Here is a 21,659-nt window from a genome sequence, read left to right as displayed (position 1 = left end):
CCGGGGGGGGGGGGGGGGGGGGCACATGCAGGAGACAGCCAATCATTCTCTTTCATTGACGTTTCTATCTCTCTCGCCCTCTCCCTTCCTCTTTGAAATCCATAAAAATATATATATTTTTTAAAAATAGTCTCTGCTCTTGAAGAACTTGCAATCTGGTAGAAAACAGACGTTTCAAAGAATTAACATTTACGTTTCAAGGCAGTGAGTTAAGGTAGTGAAAGATGAGCTAGGAATTGAATTGGAGCTAAAGATCAATGGTCAGTAACAGTGGGCAGTTCCAGCTGGTCAGTCCCTTCATATCCAATGGAAATGTTGGACACCCCCAGCCCCAGCCCAAAGGCTGCCAGACACAGCTTGGCCTTTGTCCACAGCTGCTTGACTCATCACAGATCTCCTCCAACGAGCCCCATGACAGTCACACAAGCAGCCTATTTGGGCAATTTCTCTCCCTTTGCATTTCCAGAGGTTCCAGGGTGCTGTCTTCCCCACATTGGGTATGGGAGATGGTAAAGAGAGAGCTGCCACAATATACCCTGAACAATTGTGAAGCAGGAAGGAAGGGAGACTCCTAGCTAAGACTCTAACTCACCCGCCTCAGTGTGAGAACTCAGCGCAGCAGAGCAGTGCTAAGGCAGGAAGGATTCACAGAAACAGACGACGGTACTGGCTACCTACCCGTATTGCGGTCCTGGGCGGTGCAGGTACAGCAGGAAGAACTTCTGCCAGATGAGCGGCAGAAGAGGGTGATCAGATGGAGTGACAAGAGCCTGGTGGGCCCAGCGATAGACCAGCAGCCTCTGCAGCGACGGGACGAGGGGGAGCTTCAGCTGGGCCTGGGCTTTCTACAGAAGAGGCGGAGCTATGAGCAGCCATGAAATGAACACAAGTGCAAAGTTTGCTCTTTCTAAATGATCCAGAACTTACTTCTCCAACCCACAGCTAACACTTTAACCTCCTTGTTAGCAGGAGATAAGGGGTAGCTTTACTTCTGTCAAAACATTTCACAGACCCTAGAATTGAAAAGGGTCTCAACTGTCACCCTGTCTAAGCTCATGTCCATGCCTTGACATGCCCTTATGTCTTTGCATATAAAACACTACAGCGCAAGAAAGTAGGAGATGGCCCTGGCAGGTTTGGCTCAGTGGATAGAGCGCTGGCCTATGGACTGAAGGGTCCCGGGTTCGAGTCTGGTCAAGGGCACATGCCTGGTTGTGGTCTCTATCCCCAGCGGGGGGGTGGGGGCGGGGGTTGTGTAGGAGGCAGGCTGATCAATGATTCTCTCTCATCATTGATGTTTCTCTCTCTCTCTCCCTCTCCCTTCCTATCTGAAATAAAAATATATTTTAAAATCCTATATAATAAAAACCTAATATGCAAATTGACCAAACTGTGGAACAACCTGTCGCTATGATGCGCACTGACCACCAGGGGGCAGATGCTCAATACAGGAGCTGCCCCCTGGTGGTCAGTGCGCTCCCACAGGGGAAGCACCACTCAGCCAGAAGCCAGGCTCACAGCTGGCGAGTGCAGCAGCGGTGGCGGGAGCCTCTCCCACCTCTGCTACAGGCAGGTGGTAAGGAATGAGGGTCCCAGACTGCGAGAGGGCACAAGCCGGACTGAGGGACCCCTCCCCCACCGAGTGCACGAATGTCGTGCACCAGGCCTCTAGTGAATAATAATAAATAAATAAAAATAAAACACCAAACGTTTATTAAAAAAAAAGAAAGATGAAAACCAAAAGTAAAGTTTACTGTCAAACTTTATAAATCTCTTGAAAATTAGATTTTTAAAAGGACTTTCAAGAGTGATAAATTGTTTAATAGGCTCTGAAACTCCAAAGCAAAGTCTATAGTCCAAGCATGTCAAACTTGCAGCCGGCATTTAAATGAGGCATGCGGCCTACCGGCCACAAGTCTGACACGCTTGGGGGACCCTAAAAGAGAAGGCACTTAGTTAGTTCTAAAGCTCTGTTTCAGTCTTTCTCATACTTTAGTGAGCCTGAGGATCAGCTAGGGAGTTTTTAAAAATAAATTCCTGATCCTACTCCAAACTCAGAATTTCAGAAGTTGGGAGTCCAAGAATCTCCAGGAGATTCTGATGCACGTGGGACACACTGGAAATTGCTTTAAAACACTGGTGATCTCCTTCACATGCAATGAGCACGGCCTTCAATAATCCGTGTGACTCTCAATGTGAAATGAACCCTGGGAAAGACACATACACTTCAAGTATAACATTTTCTACATTGGCCTAGTTATGTGCTTTCCAAACATTCACAACAAACGAAAACATAGGTGTTCAAAAGCTACAGGTGAATCCATCAGCATCAAAGTATAAACCACCTTCTCCCACTCAAATGCAGAACTGGTATTTGCACCTTCAAAGCTTGGTCAGGAGTGAAAGAAGGGTTTATAACTAATTCCCCTTCAACAACTCTTCTGAGCTGAGAATCTTCTTCAAAGATGGACTCCATGTTCAGGACGGTCCATGCAAACCACACCTACGATGACAACAGGTAACAGTAGAGCAATCAGCAGCTCTCTTGGCAAACAAAATACATCCTGATAATCCACAAACTAATATCTTTCCTATCATAGATCTCAATCAACAAATATTTAGGGTTTCTAAAATTAACAGTTTTCATACTTATCTATACTCTTATCACAGATATAAATTCAGATAAAACAGTTCACTTAAAAATGTCAAATTCCTTTATACTAAAACAGGATGTTGTTTGCTCAAAAATATTTAGCAGGCAGTTTCTATATGCATGGAAGACAGGAAAGAGAGGTAGACACAAGCTCTGCTCTTAAGAAGTTTTCCATCTAGCCCAGCCGGTGTGGCTCAGTGATTGAGCATAGACCCATGAACCAGGAGGTCACAGTTCGATTCCCAGTCAGGGCACATGCCCAGGTTGCAAACTCCATCCCCGGTAAGGGGTGTGCAGGAGGCAGTTGATTGATGATTCTTTCTCATCATTGATGTTTCTATCTCTTTCTCCCTCTCCCTTCCTCTCTCTGAAATCAATGAAAATATTTTTTTTAAAGAAGTTTTCCTTCTAACAGGAGACAAGACTAATACGTAAGTAACCAAATGTGGAAGTGTGTGGTGGTGACTACTGAGTCAGGAATAATGTGCTATGGGAAGCCAGAGGAGGGAGGGCATGTTCAGAGAAGGCTCTACGTAGAGACTGGAGGAAAAGGCTTGCCTAGTAAAACAATCAGCTAGGCCAGTGGTCGGCAAACTCATTAGTCAACAGAGCCAAACATCAACAGTACAACAAGTGAAATTTCTTTTGAGACCAATAAAGGGAATAGCAACTTCACATCTTCCATCCAGCACCTGGATAGGCTGGGGCAGTGGTCGGCAAACTCATTAGTCAACAGAGCCAAATATCAACAGTACAATGATTGAAATTTCTTTTGAGAGCCAAATTTTTTAAACTTAAACTATATAGATAGGTACATTGTTATTAACTTAATTAGGGTACTCCTAAGGCTTAGGAAGAGCCACACTCAAGGGGCCAAAGAGCCGCATGTGGCTCGAGAGCCGCAGTTTGCTGACCATGGAGCTAGGCAAAGGCAAAGACGTTAGCAGGTAACAGCAAGGAGTTGGCTTCAGCTAGATCCCAAGAAGTATAAGCAGGAGGTAAGACTGATAGGAGGTGAAGGATGTTACTACTGGCTTAAGTGATGAAACAGGCGTAATTCAACACGAAGTCTAAGAGGTGGTAATAATGATGAAAATAATGTGCTGGTGATAATGATGACAGCAATAATAACAGCCAACACCTATCCAGTGAGCACTACATGCTAAGCACTGTTCTAATGCTTTGCATTTTGGTGCAATCATTACTTCCTTTTGACAGTTGAGGAAACTGAGGACAGAGAGGTAAGCAAGCTGCCCAGGGCACAGCACTAGCAAATGGCAGCATCCTCTGGCTCCAGTGTCCACTGTTAACCACTCTGCCATGCGGCTGGCCAGGCTGTGCAGTCAGGCAGACCGAGTCTGGTCTCGAGCTGTCTGAACCTGAGCCAGCCACGAATGCCATCAAACCTCAGTTAACCCCTCTATGAAACAGAAACAGCGACAGTGAAACTCAGCAGAGGCTACTGTGAGGATGAGATGAAGACGTATTCTCCTAGTGAGTGCCATGTCAATGCTAGTTATGGTAGGCTAGTAATAATGTACTAGTAAGGATGATAACGATATTAAAGTTCACTGAGGTAACAAATGCTCCCGAAAGTTTCCTACCTGACTGGGCGTGGCCAAGCCCTCCACGAAGGAAGGAGTGATGTTGCCGGCCACGATCCAGCTCACCAAGGAAGAGAGCAGACTCCGGTCACAGTGGTAACCCAAAGCATTCTACACCGGGGAGAGGATTGGAGCAGAGAGAGGAGGCTTTAAAAAAACAACTTATCAATGACCTTTTCAGGAATATCAGCAATTATCTTACTATAATGTAAGATTCTGGTAAGACACGGATTTCAATAATTCATTAGTCCACCAGCAATCACAGACCCAGGCAGTGTATTTCAGCCAAATGTAATGGGAGTGCAGGGATATTTCTTTGGCTTTATGGGGATCTGAGCCAATGGACTGCGGTTACTGAGATAAGACTTTTTTAGCCACAGAGTAGTGCTGAGAATGGTGTTTTGAGGGGAAGCTCCTTAGAAGGCTACTATCTAGCAAGGGCCTGAAAGATAAATTCTCTAATAGGTTTACCTTATGTTGCTGGTAGAGTAATTTCTGCACACAGTCCTCCTGCATGAGCTGAAAAGCTGTTTTACACAAGTGGTCCATAAGGAAGAGGATGGGTTGTTCTCGGAACCAAAGATGTTGGCTTATTAGAGCCTGAACCCAAAACTCCAATACGGCAATGGGGCCCACCTCATTGGGCTGAGTGCTTACAGATATGTGGGCCTATGGAGAAAGGGCTCAGGTGAGGTGAAAGGTAATAACCAACCTCCCATTTTTTAAAACACCAACAAAATAATATCTACCTCCACTCCAAAACCCCAATCTACTGACTTTCTTGGCCAAAAGGACTGTGCCAAGAGCTCTGGAATGACCAACATGGAGATGCGCTGGCACTAGGGGTGCTTGGGAAGGGCCCTGACCTGGATCATGCTGTTGAGAAGCTTCACATTGTCCCCATGGCTGGCTCCAGTCAGATGCTGTGCCACCTTGTGGGTGACCTGCTGCGTGACACCCTGAGGGACGCCACTGTCCAAGTGCAGGAACAGCAGGAGGTGTGACAGAAACCTGCCAACACATACAATGACACACTTTATCTTCCAAACAAAGTCAACAGAATTTCCAGTGGGTAATTACTTACGAAAAAGAAGAAAACTATTAAAGTGGTCCCATTTTTAGACCAGCTTTATTTAGGGATTCTGATAAACCCTCAAGAATTTCAAAAGAATCAAGTTTTCCAATTTCATGTGGGTTAAAAGGAATTGTATTTACCTGGAGAAGGATATGAACAGACCCAAGACACACAAACACGTGCAAATTAAAGAGAATCTGAGGAAAAACACTCCAAAGTGCCCCAATATCCCTTCTACACTCCCCACTTCACTAACAAAAGCAGAAATGTTAACAAAATCATTCCACAATATTTTCTTGGGTGTCAACTTCACACAGGTCACATATAGGGCACTTATCTAAAATGCATCTAACCCATTAACCTCTCTCATAGCACCCTGTTGTTTTCCTTCATGGTCCTTAAAACCAGTAACTGCATCCTGAGGATGTGATAACTTCCTGTGTCTGACAGCAATGCCCGGCCTGCTTTGCTCACCACTGTACAGATGGTAGCAGCACACAGAAATCAGAGACGTAGTCATCTGTACCTGCTGAGCTGTTCTCTACTTACTGCTCATTCTTCAGAAGGTAATACTGGCAAGGGTAAAACAAAGGCAGAATCTTGTCCAGGACATGGACCACTGTTCTCAAATGCCTCGACTGGACCAGAATTCCCAACAGTGGGATGCCTTCTGCACAGAACTTCTCAATGCTATGGAAAAAGAAAAAGGCAATGAGCATACAAGGCAGCCAGTTCATAAACTGATGTTCTTCCAGTGAGCTGTCAGCCTACATGATACCAGGATTATCTTAGGTCTCCAGCACATTCGTGCATACACAAACTTCACACAGTATTAGAATCGGAAGTCTGGAAGTACAAAGGAACTTAAAAGTTCATCTATATTTTCATTTTATAGATGAGAAAGGTGAAGTATGTGCCCAAATTCACATAATTTCCTAGTGTAGGGTCAAAATGAGAACCCAGGTTGGCAAATTTCTAGTCCAGAGAGCTTGCTGCGACCCTATTTTGTTTCCCAAATGGTGCTTCTGCTAAGCGTTAAGGGGCTCTCATTGTTTGCTACTCCTACAAGGTAGTCACAGCAAAGAGAAGACTCAAAGGTGAGCTCAATCTGACAGTACACTCTGGCAAAGTTCTTCTGAAACCACTTTGGCATCAAAATTTACTCCAGAGAATCTATCCTTAAGAAATAATCTCAAAAATAGAAAAAGAGAGAGATAACCCATGTAAAAATGTGCTTCTCAGAATTATTTATAATTGCAAACTCGGAGGCCAAAATGACATGTAAATATTGAGAAAACCCATTCAATGAGAATATTATTACACAATTTTTAGATAATGCATTTGATGGCCATGGGCAACATGAAAAAATACTTCTGCTATAACAATAGAGGGAGGAAAAACATAAAATGTTATACTTCTGACTACAACTACTAGTAAAAAAGTTATATAGGGGGGTAAAACAGGGATGATATCACACCAAAATGCTCATTGTGTTACAGTGGCATCCTATATAATAAAAGCCTAATATGCTAAGTGTCCGGTGGTCCGTTCAACCAATCAAAGCATAATATGCTAATGATCTGCTAAAGGCCACTCAACCGCTAGCTATGATGTGCACTGACCATCAGGGGGCAGACAGTGGATCAGTCGACCAGTTGCTATGACGTGCAATGACCACCAGGGAGCAGACGCTCCAACCAGTAAGTTAGCTTGCTGCTGGGGGCCGGCCAATAGGGATTGAGCGATCCAGGCTGGACATGCCCTGGAGCCCTCCCGTGGTCCCTCCCCAGCTGGCCAACCTCCCACATCTCTCCCTGGCCCCAATCGTACACTGGTGGGGTCTCTCGACCTGGCCTGCACCCACTCGCAATCCGGGACTCCTCAGGGGATGTCAGAGAGCCGGTTTCGGCCCGATCCCACAGGCCAGGCCAAGGAACCCCACTGGTGCACGAATTCGTGCACCAGGCCTCTAGTATATTTATAACTCTAAAAAAGAGCAAAAGAAAAATATTGCATAAAAATAATCAAAACAATAACAATAAAACCCAACAATGTTGTATTAGGGTGAGAAAGATTCTGGGTAATTTTTTTGACTGCTGTCTCTGAACTGTCTGTGATGTTATATTCAAGTACAACTTACCTCCTTTCATACTCTACCCCAAACCTCAAGCCCACTCATAAAATTGGCTTTAGTTCTAGTATATACCAGTATACATCCCAGATGATCATGGTGGACTTTTACACTAGAGTTCAGCCCCTCAAAAAAACCCCTTATCCTTACCCTCACTCCCATTCAGAATCCAGTAATTAGCAGTAAACAAGTATTTATCTTTAGAGGATCTGTAGCAGGATCAATAAGAAGCTATAGTCCCAAAATGATTACAAAAAATTAAAGAAATCATGAAACAATTAAGTTCAGAACACCATTCAAAGAATTCATGTGCCAGACACTGTTCTATGCATGTTAAATGTATACTACTCACTAAGGCCTCATAAAATCCAAAACTATTATTATTTCCATTTTAAAGAGAAGGAACGTGAGATATAGTAAACTGTGAATGACACTAGAGCTACTGGAAACAATGCAGAATACCTTCCAAAAGGCCTATATAACATCCCCCTCTTCCTGGTAGATCAATTCTTCCCTTTAACCTGACCTTCAAATTTGTCAATAAGTTGGCCCTACTGACCTATCTGATCACCTCCATTCTCCAACAGGAATCACAGGCTTCAGTCCGAAGTATTTCTTCATCACTTCTCCCCCGCCTCTTCCTCCTAACCTCTCAGACACCTGGTGCTCCTTCTCACATTCATTCAATCAATACCTACTAAGTACAAGTTCTGGATGTACAAAGGTGAATGAGACAATGCCCTGACCTTGAAGGAGAGGGAGAGATAAACTTTTACACTACAGCACAGTGACTGTGCGGCTCAGAATGCACAGGTGCTGCAGGGTGGAGGGGTGACCTTGAGCTGAATCTTCAACACTGGGTGCTGATCACCTGGAGGAGGTGAGTCACCACTCTGCTCCTTGGACGTCTTCTCTAATTAAGACTCCTCTCCAAAGCTTAGCTCCTCATTGAAGGTAATCTGCTCTAATGACTTTCATTCCTTTAAATTATTCCTGCTCATACTGGTGGTTCTCAATCCATGCTCTATATTAGAATAATCTAGATACCTGGCCCCTCAGACCAATTAAATCAGGATTATTCTCACCTTCTCCCCTGCACTGGTATTTTTAGAATCATCCAAAAGTGATTTAAAGAACAACTCCGTTGAGAACCTCTGCTTTATACATATCACGCAGCCCATGAGTATGTCTTTAGTACTTGACCATTGTTTTCTGTCTACCATCTCCACCAAACTGTCAACAACCTGAGGGCAGCTGTCTAACAGCTCCATATCTCTCCTGCTCTATAGCACAAGGCTGACCACAAACAGCTGATAGGACAATGGGCATCCCACTGAAAATACACTCAATGTGGAACATGATGTTGAAATCAGAATACTAAAAAGTGTTACAATGCGTATGAAATGCAAGAACCAGAAAGCATAGGTCAGAGAGGTTTTTAGAAAAATGGGTAGGCTAGAAAAAAATTAATACCTTGTAGGAAAATGATCTTTAAAGTAAAGGATTTTTAACCAACTAAGCATTCATTCATTCATTGTTTCTGGTAACACAAGACAAACACAGTTCCCGAGTTCTAACCTCAGAGAAGACCCCTGATAAAATTAGGCAGACAACTACAATACAGCAGGATACATGCTCCAGGGGAGGAGATACAGACAGCTATGAGCTCGTCCCAGAGAAGCCTGTGACTCATCAAGCATTTCATCCCCCTGGGCAGGGTTAGCCCTTTAGCTGAGGAACCAGGGCTGCCATCACTTTAAAATTCTGTACAAGTGAGCAATTGTTTTTATTTGATCATTATTCTGAGGAAAAGAATAAATACATCCACTGCTGACATAAACATTCCACACTGGGTGACACATACAACAACACTTCATAATGCAACAAGGTAACTGTCTGTGTCTTACAAGGTAACTTACAAATGTATCATATGAGTTTGGGCAGCATTTCCCCTTGATAGGCTATTAATTAAGGCTTATGCTTTGGCCCTGATTACTCTAGATAGGTTTAATGGAGGCCTCAGACCTTGGGATGTGAAAGAGGAGATTCTAGTATCACTGACTATAAGATTTCAGCCCCAACACTGTACCTGTGGCCCACCGTCGTCATAGCTAAGGCCAGATAACAGCCAATGGGAACGCCCGCTTTAACAGCCTTCAAGAGGGGATGGAACGTGGGAGACTCTGTCATGTCAGGCACAGTGCTGGAGAAAGGAACAGTTGGATAATTCTGCTGCATTCCGTAATCATTTTTGTGCAGTTTTAACCTCAAGATCAAGTTCCAGGCCCATTGGTTAAATGAGGTCTCAGGTGTCTCTCCATATCGAACAATACTGGCCAAATATGAAACCTAAAACAATGATTTATTTTAAACCAGATTAGTCATGTGCACATTAAATCAGTAAGCTAACCCATCCATCTCCTTTGTGATCAATAATGCTGTTGAAAGAGAGAACATATCACTTACTGGTATTCATGTTTGTGACACTAAATTAAAGCAATTTCTCAAAGTGACCACTTCTGCTTACTTGCTAGTCATTTTGTGAACTTGATCTGAGTCAGGCCAAGCAAAACAATAATAATATAAAAGTTATTATGCAAAAAAAATGGTGTGCTGGTAAATAAGTTTACCAACCAGTTGGAGCTGAGGAAACACATTCATGCATTTGCCAATTTAGGTGGTTTAAAAACACTCCCACCATGGTCAATTTCAAGCTACTAATAGGTTAACCTGGCTTGCAGAGTTCCTGAAAATGTCTCAATCAGTACAGGCCAGCTCCAGCACACCTCTGTAGCTCAACTCAAATTCCACGATATTAAAACGGTCAGATGTGGGCTACTTCTTAAAGGAAAATTTTTACCGAACCATAGGGTAAATACGGTAACTTTATCCACCCAAGCTATTTATAATAGAGATGTATGTTCTCAATACATAAGAGAAGGCAATACCTGCTTCATACTTTCAGAAAGAAGCCCAGCATATGGCTTCTGTGCGAGGTATTTCTGGTACGCTTCAAGAATCATTAAAGCCACTTCAGCATGAACTGCCTGATCCAGATGAAGGGTACCCTATTAAAGAGAATATTAAGCACAAATATGCAATCTCGATATTTTTTAATATACCTTTAAACCAAAAGACTAGGTTGAATAGTGAAAAAAGGATCTTGGATGCAGAAGCTAAATTTTCTAAAAACCATGTTCCCTAATGATTAAGTTATAAAATGACAATGGGGAGGGGGGCGGAATTTAAATCTCATTTTAAAGAAACATTACACTGTACCTAGATAGGTTTAGACCTGTCTAGGTTTGCCGACCACGGCCCTAGGGGAAGAGCCCCCTGGCCTCAGTGTTCTCATCTGTACAACAGGAGTCATGTTCAGGCAAACCACTGACCATGACCGTGAGAACTAAATGACTTGCTCGGAACAAAAGCTGGCAGGCAACTAGGAGGGCTAAGTTCTCTCCCATTTTCCCTTAAAAATGTTTAAATATTTTGATCAAGGAGTCCACTACTAAGACCTAGGGCCGTGGTCGGCAAACCGCGGCTTTCGAGCCACATGCGGCTCTTTGGCCCCTTGAGTGTGGCTCTTCCACAAAATACCACGTGGGGGCACGCATGTACAGTGCGATTGAAACTTCGTGGCCTATGCGCAGAAGTAAGTATTTTGTGGAAGAGCCACACTCAAGGGGCCAAGAGCCGCATGTGGCTCGCGAGCCGCGGTTTGCCGAGCCGCAGTTTGCCGACTACTGACCTAGGGTAAAGAGACAGGAAGGATTTAACAGTCAAAAATCACTTGAGCCCTAGCCATTTGGCTCAGTGCATAGAGCATAGGTCTGCAGACCAAAGGGTTCCAGGTTCAATTCCGGTCAAGGGCACGTACCTCGCTTGCAGGATCTTTCCCCGACCAGGCCCCAGCCCTGGTCGGAGCTCATACAGGAGGCAAACAAACACATCAGTATTTCTCCCTGTCTCTCCCTGACTCTTCCACTCTCTCTAAAAATCAATGGAAAAAATATCCTCGGGTGAGGACTAAAAAATAAAAAAAATTTTTTTAAATCACTTGACCTGGCATCTTGGAGACATTTGATAGGTAGCAAGGCCTTAAGAATAACAAACCATTGTTAATAAAAACTACCACCGCTGAGTACTTGGCGTGTGCCACGAACTGTCGTGTTTTAGCATGTCCTAAGCTACTGAATCCTTACAAAAACCCTATGAAGTAAGCTTATTAATATTGATGCTTAGAGATGAGCAACTGAGGCCCAGAGAGTATAAGAGCTTGCCCAGCCAAAACCGGTTTGGCTCAGTGGATAGAGCGTCAGCCTGCGGACTGAAAGGTCCCAGGTTCGATTCCGGTCAAGGGCATGTACCTTGGTTGCGGGCACATCCCCAGTAGGAGATGTGCAGGAGGCAGCTGATCGACATCGATGTTTCTAACTCTCTATCTCTCTCCCTTCCTCTCTGTAAAAAATCAATGAAATATATTTTTTAAAAAAAAATTTTTTTTAAAAAAGAGCTTGCCCAGAGTCACAGAGCCAGGAGGTGGCAGAGTGGGAATAGAACCCAAGCTGGCTCAGGCTCTCAATCAGCCCAGAGCGGTTCGGAAGACAAATCTGACAATGACATGCAAGACAAAATGCAGGAAGAGGAAGGACTGACTAGAGGCAGGAGAGGCAATTAGGAGGAACTGCAGTAAATAGCCAAAGATAAAACAACAGATACAAATTGTCTTTAAAAAAAGGAAAGAACTTTCAATGTGGAACAATTTATCTTCATTCAGAGGATGCTCACTCTGCAAAAACAGAATGAAAGAGAAGATCCTAAACTCTGACACAGATAAAAGAATCTGCAGATCTTGCAAATGATACTCAGAAAGGTTAATGTTTTGAGAAAATGTTTCTCTGAAATGGATGTGTGTAGAACCTGCAGTTTACAGCAGCAATTTTCAACCAGTGTGCCGCAAGAAATCTTAAAACATGCAATACCTATTTAGTCAGGAGCACTGACCTTTTTCCTTAGATTGTCCAATAAAATAATGACAACAGCCAACACAATAGCCAGCTGGTGTGAATGAAAAAAAATTATACCTATTTTTTGTCAGATCAGCAAAAAGTGTATTTTGTGGTGAGCTGCAGAATTTTAGTAATTAGCTTATGTGTGACATGAGATGGAAAAGGTTGGAAATCACTGCCCTAGGAATGGTTTCAACACATACCTGTTCACCAAATCCCCAATTCAGTCCTTCTAGAATGACACAGGCCAATTTGTTCTTCACCATTGTCAGGTCATAATTCAATAACCAATCCCGAATCACAGCTATCTCGGATGCAGAAGGTCGCCAAAGATACAAAGGCAGTTCTTTAAACAAGTATAAAGACACCTTATTAAGAAGAAAATGATGATAATTAAAATCAAAACTTAGAGACAATCCTATATATAATACTACATCATTAAACTGCTTGCAAAATTTTTTCTCCAAAGGAAAATGGATTTTGTTTGATTTTTAGAGATATGAAATGGATAACCAAATCAAATGAATATTAAAAATGTTAATATTAAAAATGAATATTTAGCACCTGCTATAACATGGATGATCCTGGAAAACATGCTAATGAAAGATGCTAGTCACAAAAGACCTGTGTACATAATTCCATATATGACATGTGCAGAATAGTCAAAACTATATAGAGAGAGTAGATTAGTGGTTGCTTAGGGCTGGAGGGGATGGAAGGATAGAGCGATGATAGCTAACGAGCATGTGGTTGCTTTCTGAGATGATAAAATGTCCTAAAATTGACAGCCGTGATGTTTGTACATTTCAGTGAAAATACTAAAATACATTGACTTCTACATTCTAGATAGAATATATGGTATATTAATTGTATGGTATATGAATTATATATCAATAAAGTTGTTATTAAAAACTATATAAAGCCCTGGCCGATTTTGCTCAGTGGATAGACCGTTGGCCTGCGGACCGAAGGGTCCCGGGTTCGATTCTGGTCAAGGGCACGTACCTTAGTGGCAGGCTCCTCCCTGGCCCAGGCCCTGGTCAGGGCTCGTGCAGGAAGCAACCAATCGATGTGTTTCTCTCACATCGTTTCTTTCTATCTTTCCCTCTCTCTTGCACTCTCCCTAAAAATCAATGGGAAAATATCTTCTGGCGAGGATTAACAAACAAAAAACTATATAAACATTACAAAAGTGATTGTGAAAAATATAGAAATAAACTATATGTGTCTTGCTCAACTCAAACTACTGCTTTTAATTTTGACTGATTTAAATAGTGCCTTGTTTCTGAATCAGAGTTGTTTCTTCCAAGGGTAAAATATAAAATTATGAAATAAAAACTGTTAATAAACTGTAGGCTTTATAACTAATTATTTAAAGTAAAAACCTGTTACTGAGGGAGGTAGAAAGGTCACTTTGAGGAGAGTAAAGAAAAACAATCACAGCTTTTCTATAAGCAGCAGCTGATCCCAAGTAGGCATGTGAATGGCACAGAGCCCAGGACACTAAATGTTCTCTTCGTCCTGTTGTGCCCATGACTCACTCATTCCCAACAGCCTTACTATTTTGCCCATTGCTCCATTACTCCAGGATTTAAAAGAAACAAACGAATAAACAAAAGCAGCGCTCTTACCATTCCAACCTGGTCAATGGTGTCTTGAACTCTATCCAAAAGGATAGAAATTATCTCCGGGTGAACAGCTGTGATGGCCCCTAAAAGCTCTCGCCCAACCTTTGAAAAAGTCTCTCTGGTGGACAGGGTAACATATGATACCTAAAAGTGGGAGGGAGTGGAGATGGCACTTTTAATACCAATTATCTGTCAAAACACATTTCCATAATTTACTTAGAGATGTTTTCAAGTAAAGTGAAAAAACAGCCTCAACTCATACAAGGTTCAAAAACATGTCAGACCTTCAGAGAACAAAGTGTGTTCCCTGAAGCTGGGAGGTAGAAGGAGAGAGAATAGAGGGGAAAGGTAACATGTAACAATGATTTCATGTGCTAGATTCAGAAAGTAAACCCTAAAGTAGCAATAAAATAGTCCCTTCCATGTAAAACTTTTCTAAACTTGAGGAAATCACTAAAATGATAAAATTCAGAATGCATTTCATGGAAATACATATTCTCTCCCACAAAATAAGATCCCCAACTACAAGAGCTCCTAAAACATCAATGTTTACCAATTCCTCTTGAACAATGTCTTCCAAACTACAGGCCACAATCCAGTGGTGCCAGCATTTACCTTTTAAATACAATGAAATCGAACAGAAAAATAACAGTAAAGTAAAATAGAATAGAAAAATGTGAGAGTGCATCCACTTAAAATTAAGTATTGGTTTAATTTCTTATAAGAATTTACATATGTGCACACACAGCATCAGAATGTAATACAGAGTGTAATTTTTACTGTGAGTACTGGTCAAAACACTTGAAACATTATTCAAGGGCATAAATGTTACTTTAGGATTTGGAGAATGCTGCGATCCACTGCTAAAGCAATTTTAATGCATGTGAAAACATACCTCTACCCCAAGTTTTTCACAACATGGAGATAGTTTGGAATTGCAGATGCATCCAGACCTTAGCCTCATGCATGGTTACGACACATAAGCGTAAGTACAGCTTAATAGCTTATTTGATCCTGGAAAAGAATTCATCCTCTTGGCCATTCTTAAACTGGAGTACTAGGTTAAGGAAAATAACCTCAGAGACTCTTCTTGAAACATAATTTTACTGGAGTTTACTTGAATAGTTTGGAGGAAATACTTTTGTTGTTGTTCTTAATCCTCACCTGAGATTATTTTTTCCATTGATTTTTAGAGAGAGTGGGAGAGGAACAGACAGAGAAACTTCGATGTGAAAGAGACACATCGATCAGTTGCCTCCCGCATGCATCCCTACTGGGGTTGGGGATCTAGCCTGCAACAGAGGTACGTGCCCTTGACCAGAATCGAACCTGCGACCTTTCAGTCCAAGGGCCGATGCTCTCACCACTGAGCAAAACTGACTAGGGCTGGAGCAAATACTTTTTATGAAGATAAACAGATAAATTACAGCCTAAATTAAATATACTTTTATTTTAATATACACAAAACTCCAATGAAAGTTTTAATAACCACTTAGGGTTATGTCCTTAGACATTCAAGGGTCCAAAGTTCACTCTCCTCCATTGTCAGGGATGGCTCAGTAAAAAAGTGAAGAAAACGAGAATCTCATCTTTATTTTATTTTTTAAATATTTTTTATTGATTTTTTAGAGAGAGAGGGGATAGGAGAGGGAGAAACATTAATGTGAGAGCCTAATAACATCAATAGCCTGCCTCCTACATGCCCCCCACCGGGGATCGAGCCCACAACCCAGACATGTGCCCTGACCAGAATCGAACCAGTAACATTTCAGTGCACAGGACGATACCCAACCAACTGAGCCACATTGGCCAGGGCCCAGCTAGTCATTTTATAGATGAGGAAACTGAGGCCAAGAGTGGTAAAGTAGCCCTAGCTGGTTTGGCTCAGTGGATAGAGCGTTGGCCTGCGGACTGAAAGGTCCCAGGTTCGATTTCGGTCGAGGGCATGTACCTTGGTTGCAGGCACATCCCATGAGGAGTGTGCAAGAGGCAGCTGATCGATGTTTCTCTCCCATTGATGTTTCTAACTCTCTATCCCTCTCCCTTCCTCTCTGTAAAAAAATCAATAAAATATATATTAAAAAAAAGAGTGGTATCTTTTCTGATATGAGATGGGCAATTAATAGCAAATTGAAAAGAAATCCAGGCCTTCTAACTCCAGGTTCAGTATTCTTTTCATCATCTCCTTTAAACTAACTTAAAAGCCAGATTTCCATATTATTGGCAGGGATGGAGAGGGAGGGTAGAGAGAACAGACAGTATAGAAACTATGAGCCCTAACCAATTTAGCTCAGTGGCTAGAGCGTCGGCCTACAGACTGAAGAGTCCCAGGTTCAATTCCGGTCAAGGGCATGTACCTTGGTTACAGGCACATCCCCAGTAGGGGGTGCGCAGGAGGCAGCTGATCGATGTTTCTAACTTTCTATCCCCCTCTCTCTGTAAAAAAAACAATGAAATATATTTTAAAAAAAAAAAAAAAAAGAAAGAAACTATGAGTATCGCCTGGCTGGCGTGGCTCAGTGGTTGAGCGTCAACCTATGAATCAGGAGTTCGCAGTTCAATTCTCGGTCAGGGCACATGCCCAGGTTGCAGGCTCGATTCCTGGTGTGGGGCATATAGGAGGCAGCCAATCAATGATTCTCTCTTATCATTGATGTTTCTCTCTCTCTCTCTCCCCTTCTCTCTTCCTCTCTGAAGACAATAAAAAAATATTTAAAAAAGAAAAAAATTATGAGCATCAGGCTGTATCAGATTGTCTATTCCTTATCAAAACTATTGCATCAAATGTCAAAAAATAATAGGGGGAAATGGAATGGGAATGATTCATATTTTCAACACTCTCCTTTTAGTAAAACTAGAGGCCCGGTGCATGAATTCATGCACCAGTGGGGTCCCTTGGCCTGGCCTGTGGGATCGGGCCGAAACCAGCTCTCCGACATCCCCCAAGGGGTCCTAGATTGCGAGAGAGCGCAGGTGAGGTCGAGGGACCCCACCAGTGCACAATCGGGGCCGGGGAGGGACGCGGGAGGTTGACCAGCTGGGAAGGAACCGGGGGAGGGCTCCAGGGAGTGTTTGACCCATCCTTATCGGCTGGACCCCAGCAGCAAGCTAACCTACTGGTCGGAGCATCTGTCCCCTGGTGGTCAGTGCACATCATAGCGACTGGTCAACTGGTCGACTGTCTGCCCCTTGGGGTGGTCAGTACATGTCATAGCGACTGGTCGACTGTCCCCTGGTGGTCAGTGCACGTCATAGCAAGCGGTTGAGTGGCCTTAGCATATCATTAGCATATTACACTTTGATTGGTTGAACAGATGACCGAACGACCTGACACAGCATATTAGACTTTTATTATATAGGATGATGTTCCTTTGATTACCAGCTCCCATGAGAGCGGACAGTACACAACAGTCACTTTTACTTTTTAAAGCAATTCCAAAAGAATCAATGAGGGGATAATCCAAAAGAAAATATTTTTTTAGCAGACTTCTAAAACTTAATATTCTAACCTCATATATCTCCAGAACAATAATTTTTACGAAGTCTTCATCCACATCGGTTCTCCGGGCCTGAGCCATCTGAGCAAATGTAGTCAGAAGGCAAATCTCGTCTGAGCTATTCATGGAAGAAAGACACTTCTCAAAGTTCACAAAATGTTCTGGGTCTGCAAGTTCAAATCAAAAAAATTAAAATGGGGAAAGAATAAATATATATCACTTTAATTACTCTTCCAGAGAGAAAGAAGATATCAAATTTAAAAGATATTCAGAAATATGTAAAGATACAAAAGTTCTTTCTTGAAGTTACTCAATGTGCCTGGGTCTCTCCTGTTTATACAGGAGGTATACATGTGGTTAAACTTTCATTTCTTTCCTGCTAAAACAAGACAACAAAAACTCTCTTTCTTTGTTCCAGAATGGATTTCTACAGGCACCAAGAAGAAGGCTGGGCCAGATAAATTTCCTACTCTAACGATAATGTAGCCTCAGAGTTGACATTTAACATCTTCAAGCCTCAGTTTCCTCATCTGCTTCCAAAGTTTATTTAAGATTAAATGACATGTCACTGGTAAAGCGCTTTGTCAACTGCAAAGCACTAGCACTGTCACTAGGTGAGACATCTTCAAAGGCAAACTTGAAGCTACTTGAAAATTGCCTGGCAAATGAATGGCAACCCTGCTAACAAAAACCGCTAAGACTGGCAAACTACTCAGCACAAGCGTGGCATGCCAAACTAAAGAGATTTGATTATAAATGAAAATTTGGGGCAAGAAACCGATTATAACAATGACTGAAATACTGATGAATGTGACACACAGTATACAGGGTGGGGTAAAAGTAGGCTTACAGCTGTTCATATGGAAAATAATACAATAATTAATAAATAATAAAACCTTTCACGTACTCACAACTATAAACTTACTTTTGCTACCCACCCCCCCTCCCCCATAAGTTTTGCCTATTTCTCAGAGGATGCCATGTAAGCAACATTACATTTTGCCAATAGGGGGCAGTATTAGTCAATAGCTTTGCAATGCATGACAGAAAACTAAATGCTGCAAAGGCAAGTTGTACAGAGTGAAGAAAAATAATGTTTAGAAAACACATTCCCCTGATAGACCTTTCCACAGTAAGAAGGCAACAAGCCAACAGTGCTTTTCATATGCTCACACATCTGAGATATCGAAGGTAGTATATCAAATTTCCTGTATCTTCAAAATAACTCCATGGGGCCCTAGCTGGTTTGGCTCAGTGGATAGAGCATCAGTCTGTGGACTGAAGGGTCCCAGGTTCGACTCCTGTCAAGGGCACATGCCCGCAGTTGCAAGCTCGATTCCCAATAGGTGGCGATCCCCAGTAGGTGGTATGCAGGAGGCAGCCAATCAATGATTCTCTCATCATTGATATTTCTATCTCTCTCTCCCTCTCCCTTCTTCTCTGAAATCAATAAAATAATAATAATAATTTTAAAAAATAATAATAACTCCATGGGGCATTTACCAACCGCATTTTCATTTCCCATCCCCAAATTGGGTTTACCACAGAAATTACTATCCAGAGCATTCTAGAATAATGAAATCTGAAACTACATTCTAATAAGTCAAAAACCACAAAAACTCGAATTTCAAAATTATCACCCAAATACGCAACGTAAAACATTCCCTTAGACCAGGGGTGGGCAAACTTTTTGACTCGAGGGCCACAATGGGTTCTTAAACTGGACCGGAGGGCCGGAACAAAAGCATGGATGGAGTGTTTGTGTGAACTAATATAAATTCAAAGTAAACATCATTACATAAAAGGGTACGGTCTTTTTTTTTAGTTTTATTCATTTCAAACGGGCCGGATCCGGCCCTCAGGCCGTAGTTTGCCCACGGCTGCCTTAGACCTTCTAAGAGTGAAGAGAAGAAAGCAATGCAGAGGACAGGCGCACAGGTGGGGAAAGAGGATGCCTGTTCCGGGGGGCTATACCTTGCAGCTGCTTCTTGCACTCCGCGGGTGGGAGGGCGGTGCAGAGGGTCTCCAGGGTCCCGCTCTCCGCCTGGTGCATGAGGTAGAAGAGTTTCCAGAGCATCTGGACCGACAGTGTTCCAAAAGGCATTTCCGACATAAACAGCCAAATGCCAAGTCTGCGTGTTTCAAAAAGAGCAGGAAGCATTTTATATTATCAGTCAACCTCACCACACTGAGAAAGTAGACAAACCTTCAGCTCTGACAGGGAAAAAACTCTTAAATCATACTACAGTAATTTTTCTAACATGTCTCGGTCATCAACACCTTGAGGACAGATCACGGTCACAGGAAATCCGCACAAAGGACTCAGTCTGTGCCAGGCACTGTTGTAATCACTGCTTCATGCTTATATCAACTCATTCCATCCTCACTAAAACCAAGGCAAGCACTGCTATTGATATTATCCCCAATTCACACATTATGAGGCTACTGGGGCACAGAGAGGATGGTAATAAGGGGCAGAAATGGATTTTGAACCAAAGATTCTTTTAAGAGCTGAGTGACCAACAGGCTGCAGAGGTGTGGATGTATGTGCCTGAGCAAGCATGCAGGTTCACGGGGAGTGGGTGAGTGGGGAGTCAAAAACCCTCCAGTGACTTTTCACAACTTGAACAAGAAGTCAGAAAATCATCTGTACCATGCACTGAGCACCTACTCTGCCTCACTGCGGGCACCAGGTGGGTGTGAAGTAAAGGTCATCCCCTGCTCAAAGCTACCCGACAAGTTCAGGGGCATCAAAACTAGATCTCAGAATCCAGTTATTTTAAGACCAAAAGAAACCTGAGAGATCATTTCAGTCAACACTATAGATAAGAAAACTAAAGCCCATGAATTTGCTCAAGATAAGGACTAGAGGAAACACACTAAGCCATTACAAGGAATCTACTTCAGTCAATACTTTCATGTCAATCTTTCTCACTAGCCAGGGAGCCATCTCTCAACACTTAACGTCATACTTCTTACCTTTTGGCTTTCAGCACATGGAGGACAGCTCTCAAAAACAGCTCATCAAATTCAACCTGTAGTTTCTCCATGGAGTAGGGCTCCAGGGCCAACCCCACGCCCTGGTTGTGGCTCACATACTGTGCCCAATGGTCACTCACATAACCAAGAGTCATCCTGAGCATGAGGAAGGACAAGACAGCACTCTTCATTAATGTCCTCACTGTCGACAGCTTTAATTCTATCTGAAGCATTACTGAACACCTACTATCTTCTATGTTCTGAAGGGAACTCAATGGGGGGAGGGAACCCCTACACTCATGGAGCTTACATTTAGTGTAGGGAAAACAGACAATAAACAAAATAAAGTAAAATATATAGTCTGTCACATGGCTGTAAGTGACATTGAGAAAAATAAGTAGGAGAGGAGAATCAAGTTTCTCTGGAGTTGGTGGAAGGGGAGTAGGTTGGGAGCAGGAAAGGCCTCACTGAAGAAGGAGGGGCGTGAGCGTGAAGACAGGAAGAAGTCACAGAGATACCTAAGGGAAGCGTATCCAGGGAGAAGAAACAACCAGTGTGAAGGCCGTAAGGTGTGTTCCGTATGTTGGAGAAACAGCAAGGCAGCCAGTGTGCTAAGGCAAGGTGAGTGAGCCCTGGCCTATGGAGTTCAGTGATTAGAATATCAGCTGGAGCACCAAAGTGTCTGGGTTCGAATCCAGTCAAGGGCATGTACCTGGGTTGCAGGTTCTCTCCCTGCCCCATCAGGGAATGTGTGGGGAGCAACCAGTCCCTCTCACATCGATGTTTCTCTCTTTCTCTCTCTCTCTTCCCCGTTTCCTCCCTGTCACTCTCTGAAAAGTCATGGAAGAATTTCCATGATGAGGATTAACAAAAAAAAAATAAAATAAAGCAAAGTGAGTGAGAGGGGGACTGGCTGGAGAGGAAATCAGAAAAGTGACAAGAAACCAGAGCATGAAGGGTCCTATGGGCCACTGTGAAGACTGGCTTTTACTCTGAATGAGAGATTGGGAGCAGTAAAGACTTGAGCAGAGGAGTGACATGAGCTGACTCACCATTTAAAGAGGACACTGGCTGCCATGA

At 42.8% G+C, this 21,659-nt stretch overlaps 1 protein-coding gene across 2 annotated transcripts in view; it reads right to left on the bottom strand.

Moving 5' to 3' along the window:
* The window catches only part of EPG5 (ectopic P-granules autophagy protein 5 homolog (C. elegans)), an 88,362-nt gene that overhangs the window by 47,372 nt on the left and 19,331 nt on the right, over window positions 1-21,659 (bottom strand). For both annotated transcript variants that reach the window (XM_005865750.2, XM_005865751.2), the window contains exons 10-22: window positions 20,580-20,735; window positions 19,575-19,732; window positions 17,613-17,767; window positions 14,107-14,247; window positions 12,679-12,843; window positions 10,412-10,531; window positions 9,553-9,812; window positions 5,882-6,022; window positions 5,124-5,268; window positions 4,729-4,926; window positions 4,258-4,368; window positions 2,381-2,503; window positions 679-845 (exon numbers count right to left, since the gene is read on the bottom strand). In XM_005865750.2, coding sequence (XP_005865812.1) covers window positions 679-845; window positions 2,381-2,503; window positions 4,258-4,368; window positions 4,729-4,926; window positions 5,124-5,268; window positions 5,882-6,022; window positions 9,553-9,812; window positions 10,412-10,531; window positions 12,679-12,843; window positions 14,107-14,247; window positions 17,613-17,767; window positions 19,575-19,732; window positions 20,580-20,735 — 2,040 coding nt within the window. The remainder of the gene's footprint in view (window positions 1-678; window positions 846-2,380; window positions 2,504-4,257; window positions 4,369-4,728; window positions 4,927-5,123; window positions 5,269-5,881; window positions 6,023-9,552; window positions 9,813-10,411; window positions 10,532-12,678; window positions 12,844-14,106; window positions 14,248-17,612; window positions 17,768-19,574; window positions 19,733-20,579; window positions 20,736-21,659) is intronic.

This window comes from Myotis brandtii, unplaced genomic scaffold (assembly GCF_000412655.1).
Source record: "Myotis brandtii unplaced genomic scaffold, ASM41265v1 scaffold212, whole genome shotgun sequence".
Taxonomy (NCBI): Eukaryota; Metazoa; Chordata; class Mammalia; order Chiroptera; family Vespertilionidae; genus Myotis; species Myotis brandtii.
This window is presented reverse-complemented; position numbering and strand designations above follow the sequence as displayed.